This window comes from Mustela erminea, chromosome 17 (assembly GCF_009829155.1).
Source record: "Mustela erminea isolate mMusErm1 chromosome 17, mMusErm1.Pri, whole genome shotgun sequence".
Taxonomy (NCBI): domain Eukaryota; kingdom Metazoa; phylum Chordata; class Mammalia; order Carnivora; family Mustelidae; genus Mustela; species Mustela erminea.
This window is the reverse complement of record NC_045630.1, coordinates 66,500,425-66,510,512: the sequence shown is the minus strand read 5'-3', so window position 1 is coordinate 66,510,512 and position 10,088 is coordinate 66,500,425. Positions and strand designations below refer to the sequence as shown.

General features: G+C 47.0%; 1 protein-coding gene across 1 annotated transcript; it reads left to right on the top strand.

The window, feature by feature from the left end:
• Positions 1–588: 588 nt before the first annotated feature.
• On the top strand, positions 589–1,711 carry APCS (amyloid P component, serum). The gene is made up of 2 exons (XM_032318439.1): positions 589–769; positions 882–1,711. The coding sequence occupies exons 1-2, from the start codon at positions 706–708 to the stop codon at positions 1,490–1,492; spliced, it is 675 nt and encodes a 224-aa protein (XP_032174330.1). The 5' UTR covers positions 589–705; the 3' UTR covers positions 1,493–1,711.
• The last annotated feature ends 8,377 nt before the right edge of the window (positions 1,712–10,088 follow it).

Sequence of the window (10,088 nt, the reverse complement as noted above, 5' to 3'; positions counted from 1 at the left end):
TGCCAGGTGAGCCTATCTGCAGACAGTGGATGGGTTACCAGGGACGTAAGTCCCAATGAGAAATGGGAAAAATCCAGCATAAGGAAAGACCACAATACTCAGAAGAGCTGAGTAATAGCTGGAAATAGAAGCTTCAGGGAGACAGACAGGGCACCCTCTAATTCTCTTGTCCCTTATCAAAGGCAAGACCCGTTGCTCAATGTTGATTAATCAAAGGGGAAGAGACGCGTCAGGATCTGCAGAAAGCAGAATTCCAGGATGTCCTACACAGAAGTCCACTCCACAGAACCATGGGGAGAGGGAGGCCTTCCACACACAACCCGCAGAGGCCCCCACATAAACAGGGTGAGCCGCCCTACCTCCCTGGGCCAACCAGACCCCTCCCTGCCAGCTCCACCTCTGCTCTCCCAGCCCAGAACCAGGTCACAGGGGCGGCATCCTAGCAGTCCCTTTTAGCTAATAAGTAACCCCCAGCAGTTTCCTGGCCAGGCCCGGCCCTCTTCTACTCAGCAGCTCTGACCCTGGGCACTTGAGCAGGCTGGCAAATGCCTCACATATCCCTGGAGAGCACCCCCACAGCTGCATATAAACCCTAGGGAGCCTGAGGTCTAAGAGCGTGAGCCTCGGAAGCTGGGGGACAACCACGGTGCTCTCTGTGCCCTCACCCCAGTCCCTCCACTGCTAACACAGCTCCAGGCCAAGAGCATGGACAAGCTGCTGCTTCTGGTCTCTGCCCTTGCCAGTCTCCTGGGGGCCTTTGCTCACACAGGTAGGGTGGTCATGGGATGGTCAAGGAGCACAAGATGAGAAGGGGGGTTGGGTAAGTTATTTTTCTCCCTGCGCGTAGGGTAAAGGTCCTTTTTCTCTACTTCCACCCCCAGACCTCAGTGGGAAGGTATTTGTGTTCCCTCAAGAATCTTCTACTGACCATGTGACCTTGACTCCAAAGCTGGAGAAGCCTCTGAAGAGCTTTACCTTGTGTTTCCGAGCCTACAGCGACCTGAGCCGTCCCCACAGCCTCTTCTCCTACAATGCCCAGGGCAAGGACAATGAGATCCTTGTCTTCAAGGAAAGAGCTGGGGAGTACTCCCTGCACATTGGAAAAACCAAAGTCACCTTCAAAGTTGCTGAGGTGTTCCCTAGCCCCACACACATCTGTGTTACCTGGGAGTCTTCCACGGGCATTGCTGAATTTTGGGTCAATGGGAAGCCACTGGTGAAGAAGGGCCTGAAGAAGGGTTACTCAGTGGCAACTCAGCCCAAGATCGTCCTGGGGCAGGAGCAGGATTCATATGGAGGGGGGTTTGATGTGAATCAGTCCTTCGTGGGGGAGATCGGGGACTTGTACATGTGGGACTCTGTGCTGTCCGCACAACAGATCCTGTCTGTGCCGCATGGCTCCTACCTCCTTGATCCCAACGTGCTGGACTGGAGTGCTCTGGACTATGAGAGTCGAGGCTACGTGGTCATCAAACCCCTGGTCTGGGACTGAGGTCTTCAGTCCACAGGAGCCCCTGAAAGCGAAATGACCAGTGTGTGAGGAATCCGCTCAAGACAACGCCATGAGAGATCCCATATCCAGAGCGCTTTTGCCTTTGAATTTCCTGTCTCTGTGTCGCTGAGTAGGAAAGTGTGTTGTGTCATCCCACCTGCATTTGTTTAGTATGCATGGTCTTAAGCATTTTGCTTTGATCCACTTACTTGGAAATCAGTGGGTTTTGTTTGTGTTTGGTTTTTGGTTTTTTTTTTTTTTTTAAAGATTTTATTTATTTATTTGACAGAGAGAAATCACAAGTAGATGGAGAGGCAGGCAGAGAGAGAGAGAGGGAAGCAGGCTCTCTGCTGAGCAGAGAGCCCGATGCGGGACTCGATCCCAGGACTCTGAGATCATGACCTGAGCCGAAGGCAGCGGCTTAACCCACTGAGCCACCCAGGCGCCCCGGTTTTTGGTTTTTTTAATCATCCAGAACAACCGGGTTGTAATGTGGGAGGGGAGGGGAACCCATAACTAGGAAGATACATCGCAAAGCCAGAGTCCTCCGAGTAGGGCAGTGGCAATCCCGACAAGCTACTACTTCGTATTAATTCCAAATGTGTGTAAAATTTCAAAACGAATCCTATTTGGTTTTCCAGCTAAAAATCAAAAAGAGGGTTGAGGTTATAGCAGAAAAAAAAACTATAATGAGATAAGTAAAAATAATGTAGACACTGACATCAAGTAATGAAGGAAACTAGCAGCAGGAATGGAAACTAAAAATGTGTAGAAGTCTGGAGTCCTTGTACAAGGCGGCAAACATGCCTTTTTCTAAAAATTCCCAGTGGTATCATATGACACTTGATTTTCAGGATACAGTCCTGAAGTCCTCAGGAATACTGCTCATGACTCCCGGTTCTTCTCACAGAGAATGTAATTTAAACCCTTCATGTGACACTGTCCTCCATAACCTGATCCCCACTTACCTCCTTCCGGCACAGCCCTGAGCACCCAGCATCCTAACTGTAGTACTACAAAATACTCGCCCAGTTTTATCAGTAGTTCCTTCCATCACAAGAGCCACAAGCCACAGTTCCTGGCCCATCCCCAACAGAAAGACAGTGCCTTCCTAGGGAAGGACCCCAAAGAGAATTTCACTGCATGAGGCAAACAAGGCAGACTTTGCCCCGATAAGGGGGCATGAAGCCAAGGGAAATCAGAAAGACCACACCCAGGAGAGCTTCAAAATGATAACAGGAGGGATTACTTCCAACTCCTGCATTCATTCACCCAGGGTCAACGAGGAGACAGGTACCGGCTACAAGGAAGTAGATTAGAACCCAGGAATCCCATTAGCACAGCAATAGGGTCCAGCAGGGAGAATCCGAGATCTGCCCGGGTGCTCCACTAGATCAGAGGGACTTCCTAAGAACACGGAAACCTCTCTGCTGACGTAGAAACCATCCAGAACATCAAGCTGGCTAGACAGCAATGTAGAAAATTTGTTTCCATTCTCCAGCTCATGACTCAAGGCTTTATAGTTTAACATCAGCCACCTTTCCTATACTGTGAGCACCGTGTGTGCTAAGCAGAGACCAGGCTCTCCCTGTAGAGGACAGATTTCCTCCAGGAACACAGACACATTCACGCAGACACTGTGCTGGGGCTCATCGGTAGATGGCTTTGACTGAACACCCCTCTTGGTCAAGGAACCTAAAACAGTTTCTTTTTAAATCCAGTCAATGTACAGTCAAGTGGCTTTACCCTTTTTTTTTTTTTAATTGAGCACTTACTCTTGTGCCAGACACTAGGCCGGGTGCAAATACAGCACTGAGCGGATCATGGTAGTGGTTTTGGAGTTTATATTCTAGTCGGCCTGCGTTAGAATCCATACCTCTCCATCTTTAGGCTTTCCGCAATCTCAGGTTGATATTCTACTCCCTGTCTCAACTCTGAGTTGGATGGATTATTTACCCTCAGTGATCACTTGTCACTTCTTCCCTGTGCCCTAGAATCTAGTATCTGCCTCGTTTCTTGCCTTTGGGGACGCTCTACCTCCTGAGATGACTCTTATGGGAAGAACACAGTAGGACTACACACCAGTCCTTCCTTCTAGGGGACCCACACTTCATCCCAAAGAAACACTCCTGCGTCCCTGGTCCCCATAATCTCTAGGGGTCTAAGATGAACATAATGCAGAGGACACTTTTCTGCTTCTACAGAAACCAGCAACCATCCTGTTGATGTACCAGGAACAGGACCCGTGATTCTCTCGAAGCAACCACAGCAGTTCCTCCCTACCCCCACATTCATCCCCTCTGCATGTCTTGTTCTGGCCAAAGGATACAAGAGTCCTTGAACTTGTCCATCATTTCCTCTGAAAATTGCTGTCAGTGGATCTGTGTCATGTTTTTTATTAACTAATATCACATTGATGGCTCCTTCCAAACTGAAGAAAGGTTCCATTTTAACCTCGTTTAAAATAGAGACAGGATTTCTGCCTACTTGCTTTAGGCATTTTTCTCAGGTATCTTGGTTGTCACAACACGGAAAATAGCAGAACTCACAGAAAACCACTTCAGTCCTTGAGAATCCAGAAGGAAAGAGGAAGGACCTCCAAAGCAGGGTGACCCAGGAACTTGATCAGAGAGGGATTCTGTGTCAGAAGCTGTGGTAATGGCCACTTTCCCCCACACTGACCACTAAGGCAGGGAGAGCCGTGGGAAAAAGCAGTGCACAGGTGCGCAAGGAGTACTGAACCCTATAGACAGTGCTCATGAGAAAAGCAATTTTTGAGCCTTTATCATTTACAAGGATGGATCTGGCTCTATTTGTGAAGCTATAGAAAACCAGGTCAGAGCACTTAGCCTCATGGCTCCAGGACTGGCTTTTACCAGAAAAGCCTATAAAGGATTTTTCTTTGATAAGAGGGCTTACAGTTTTGTTTTATAGGTGGAAACTCTGGAGGAGTCTGAGGTTAAAACAATGAGGTCTCCTTGAGTTTGGGATATGCCTTAATGTAGACCTGAGTTGGGGTGAGGACACAAACCTTTCTCTTACCTTTACTCAAGAGCACAGGTGTGTCATCACATCTGGAGAGTAATGCCAAGATGTTCTAGGTATTCATGGCTCTTTCTACTGTTCACAAGAAGTGAACAGTGGTATCCCAGAACACTCCAACAAGAGAAGGCAAATACAACGTGACCTGAGTCACTTTTATTCTTTACCTGGACGGGAGCAAGTAGCTAACTTATAAACAAACCTCCCTTTGTGTTCCAGGATGTCCCATTTAGGTTTTGTCTGACTATGGCCATTCTTCTGAAAGTCCAATACAGGAGACACCAAGACATACAGCTGGGACAGGGGCAAAGGCACACATGTCTGCTCATAGCCACTGTATCAGAAGCAAAGTTGCTCCTGTTACAGACCCACTGCGCTGGGGCCCAGAGTCTGTGGGGGTGGGGAGGGGAACTAACCCAGCTGTGTCTAGAGTCAGAAGGCAAAACACAACATTTCACTTCAAGCTCTGGCTGAGGCAACAACTCCTCAAAAAAAAAAAAAAAAAAAAATACCTGCTCAGCAGATGGTCTCGTGCAGTACAGGGGCTCCCTGTTAGCAAGGGTGGGATGGGGGGAGGATTACCCCAACTTTAAATCCTCTGCCTTAATGTTCTGGTATACTCCTAGAAATGAAAAGGACTGTCCGTGCTCTATATTCAGTCCCTGCCACTAAGCCTGATCCTTACTTAACCAGAGCCAGGTAGGTCTGCTACCACAAGAAAGGAGAAGCTCCTCCCATAGATGCAGATGGGCACCACACCCCACTGTTACAGAAGGGCATTTTCACTAACACTAACAAAGATGATATACTAACACGGATTCAAAGGGACAGAAGACAGCACCATGGGACACGGAGCACATCTTCATCTGAGTCGAGCTGTTCTCCAGCCCATCCATGCAAGACGGAAGCTGGCCCGGTGTTCCCTGCATGACCTATTGGTGCAGAAATCCCCTAGCTCGTTTCAGGATTCTGACTCCACACAGACCCATGGGATGCCCAGTAAGTCTCTTGGCAACCAACCCAAGAGACAAAAGCTTGGCAGAGAGTCCCTGCCAAATCCAAGTTTAAAGGGGCAACTCTTCCAAAGGTACAGCCAACAGGACCAGAAAAGCTCAGTGTGAAGGTATCACCTGTGCCTTCACCAGAGTCCAGTGACACGTAAGTGACCTAATCCTCTACGAGAGCAGACCTAGAACCTAGTAGGGCTGAGCTCTAGAAGACATCAAGACTCTTCCTTTGGCCAAAACTGGAAATCTGTTTTCTTGACATTGCAATGATTTGCAAATAAATCGTGATTGCCTGGTATGCTCCAAAACCATGAAAGAACACAAGCAGACCCCACAAACTCAAAGTGGGTGGGCTCTTGGGTAGGAGAAGACTGCCCTCCCAAAGGAGTCACCAGTCACATTTAATTTGAATACTTCTCCATAATCCTCAGTCTCTTGCCTCCCCCCTGGTTGGTTCCCTGGGTCTACAGGTTTTAAAACAAAAGGAAAAGTAAAAGGGATAAAATCTAGGGGTGGAAAAAAAAACAAAAAACAAAAAACAGACCCACCACCACCATCCAAAAAAACGTGGTTTTTTTTTTTTAACTCACAGTTCCTTCACACACAAAAGGTCATTACAGGGGCTCAGCTCAGCCTACCTGGCATTTTTAGGTTTTTTAAAAGCATAGATTCTGTTTCTAGGCACATATTTTGCTTATAAAGATTTAGGCATTTATAAACACCTATGGCTTTTGTCATAATTTCTTCCCTTTGCAAATGGTGTTTCCTGTACACCCTTGGTGTTTTCTCCCCTCTATTTGTCTTTTTCTTCTAGTAGAAATATTGGCTTCATGACTAAAATTTTGATGCATGAGCACATTTCCGTATTCTTATTCCCCCACAGGGTTTCTATCCTTCTGGAATGTATAAATCATCTTGAAAGCTCTCTGTGCTACACCGTGCTTTCGAGATTATCTGCTGGTGTGTCCCTTACACAGAAACACCCTTAGGATGCAGTCACAAGAGGGCTTGGGTTCGGGTGGGAGAAGGGCTGCCTCTCAGTGCACAGTTGCCATCACTTATGGTGGGCAGTCTCAAAGAGCCAACCCTCCTCCACCCAATGTCAAAATCCTCCTAAAGTTCATGCACCCACATTCTAACTATTGAGCATTTATCCCAGGCAATCCACAATGGCAGAAACAACCCAGCCACTCCACACCCTTTTGGCTTCATGGTGCTCTCTGGGACTACCTGTCTTCTCCCACCATCAGCCCTGGCGTCTGCTGCCACTGGAGGTCTTCTGTGTAGGAACTCCCGAGGAGCGTGAAAGGAGTTGATATCCTTCCATGTCCCCAGCTACCCATATCGTCCTCTGGGGCCACGCTCATCTCCAAAGGCGACAAGAGCCCTGCATTTGTCATTTGAGTCTTATGTTCCTCTCCAGGAATCATCCTGGAATGCTTCTGCCCTTCCAAGAAGAGTGGAGAAGTGAGCTCAGTGGGCGATTGCCCTTCATCTGTGTACGATGCTCAAACATCACGGGAGACGTAACAAAAGGCAGTAGAAAAGAAGTTCTGAAGAGGAATGTGGTTGGGAAGAATGTGAGGAAGAGTCAGGATGTGCAGAGGACAGCAGCTGTAGGAAGCCTGTCTGGCCACCTGGGAGGACAGGCCGTGTGCAGGTGACGCCCGCCCATGGAGCACAGCCCTCCACTGCCCACTGAGCACCTTGGGGAGGCAGAAGCAGTAGCTCTCCCTAGCGGTGGTGCTTCTCCCAATCAAACGTCACACACATCTTTCCCCCAAAGTGGATACCAACGCACAAAGAACACTGCCTGAACTTTTGGGACTTCATCAAAATCAAAAGCTTCTGCACAGCAAAGGAAACAGTCAACAAAACAAAGAGACAACCCATGGAATGGAAGAAGATATTTGCAAATGACAGTACAGACAAAAGGTTGATATCCAGGATTTATAAAGAACTTCTCAAACTCAACACCCACAAAACAGATAATCATATCAAAAAATGGGCAGAAGATATGAACAGACACTTCTCCCATGAAGACATACAAATGGCTATCAGACACATGAAAAAATGTTCATCATCACTAGCCATCAGGGAGATTCAAATTAAAACCACATTGAGATACCACCTTACACCACTTAGAATGGCCAAAATTAGCAAGACAGGAAACAACATGTGTTGGAGGGGATGTGGAGAAAGGGGAACCCTCTTACACTGTTGGTGGGAATGCAAGTTGGTGCAGCCACTTGGAAAACAGTGTGGAGATTCCTCAAGAAATTAAAAATAGGGCGCCTGGGTGGCTCAGTGGGTTAAGCCACTGCCTTCAGTATATGTGCTGCCGAAGCGAGCACTAAGCCGCTGCCTTCAGTTCAAGTCATGATCTCAGGGTTCTGGGATTGAGTCCCGCATCGGGCTCTCTGCTCAGCAGGGAGCCTGCTTCTCTCTCTCTCTCTCTCTGCCTGCCTCTCCATCTACTTGTGATTTCTCTCTGTCAAATAAATAAATAAATAAAAATCTTTAAAAAAAAAAAAGAAAGAAAGAAATTAAAAATAGAGCTTCCCTATGACCCTGCAATTGCACTACTGAGTATTTACCCCAAAGATACAGATGTAGTGAAAAGAAGGGCCATCTGTACCCCAATGTTTATAGCAGCAATGGCCACAGTCGCCAAACTGTGGGAAGAACCAAGATGCCTTTCAATGGACAAATGGATAAGGAAAATGTGGTCCATATGCACTATGGAGTATTATGCCTCCATCAGAAAGGATGAATACCCAACTTTTGTAGCAACATGGACGGGACTGGAAGAGATTATGCTGAGTGAAATAAGTCAAGCAGAGAGAGTAAATTATCATATAGTTTCACTTATTTGTGGAGCATAACAAATAGCATGGAGGACAAGGGGAGATGGAGAGGAGAAGGGAGTTGTGGGAAATTGAAAGGGGAGGTGAACCATGAGAGACTGTGGACTCTGAAAAACAATCTGAGGGTTTTGAAGGGGCAGGGGGTGGGAAGTTGGGGGAACCAGGTGGTGGGTATTGGAGAGGGCACGGATTGCATAGAGCACTGGGTGTGGTGCAAAAACAATGAATACTGTTGTGCTGAAAATGAATTTTTAAAAAATTTAAAAAAAAAAAGAACACTGACTCCAATGTTCCCATTGTTCTGTGTTTTCACAGGTCTTCATCCATAGGAGAACATGTGCATTATTTCCAAGTTTTAGGAAGGTCTTAAGGTAACCTTTCATGGTCTGTTCAGTTCAATCCAGCCCTGCACCAGCCGATAAAGTTACCAGGAGTCAGCCATCCAGTCTCTACCCTTATTATCTCCTCAAAGACAGTCAATTCGTAACTACCCAAGGCATAATGACACAAATCTGGCTGGTCTGGGGTGAGAGTAATGCTACTTTTCAGATCATAACTTAAGGATACCAGGGATTTTCTTCTTCCTCCTCCTGACAACTCAGCTCAGTATCTTCCCTCAGTATCTCCTTCACCACTAATTATCTCTCATTGCATCAGGCTCAACTAAGAAACTGAAAATGCAGATGGGATCTGTGGTTCTCCTCCATGAGCTACTGAAGTTCCTTGTTCACTCCCTGTAACCAGACTTTCAGACCAGTCATCAACCAGCCCCTTGCTCAATCGAAGTTCTCCTCCTTGACTTCTCCTAACTCTTTTTGAGCCATGCTTTTATGTTCTGTAGCATTTTAGAACAAGGGTCACCATCCTCACTGCAAACACATGTAAAAAGTCAGCCGAGCTTCCTATAACCTCACTCCCTCCATCCCCACATAACAGTGAACACATCAGAGTGTCAGGTAGATCTTTGGATTTTTCTTGTACATATAACGTATGTGCATTCACATATACAAATACACACATTTTAATCATATTACTGTTCTTTCAAGGGTCTTGTCCAGTGTAGTCCACACACACATCCATCCATCCATCCATGGTCACACAGCAGCCCCATTCAACAGACCCTTCAGCAAGGGAGGAAGGTTTGAGGTCGCTACCCAACCTAGTTGCCTCTAGTCATATGTCACTTTTTGGCCCCAAAATGCAGCCATGGAGACCAAGGAATTAAGCATTTACTTTTATCTTCAAATCACCCCCTACCTCCTTCTTTCTACAAATCTGCCTTGAGTCGCACGGTTGCTCTGGAATCCTTACCTTTCCAGTTGGTTGATCTCTTAAATTACTTTGTGGCACACGCATTTCTCCCTTAAATGCATGCTTCCTTATTTCCCATGCTGGTGTACTTTCCAGAAAATCTGCAACATTTTCTAGGTTGTGTTTCCTAGATTCCTAGTGGCGGTTTCTGTGATGTGCCCCAGCTCTGAAGTCTGTGGTTACCTTGTTCTTTAAACATCTGACAGATGGTGGCTATCTCCCAGGGTCCCTTACCAAACTTGTAGGAAAGATGGTGAGTGCTCACAGGGGAGAGGTGGAACCAGGAACCAGAGAGGCCCTAAGGTTTCTTCCCCTGTCCTGCCTCCTGCCGGCTGCCTCTCTACACTGTGCCATCACCCAGAGCTCTCT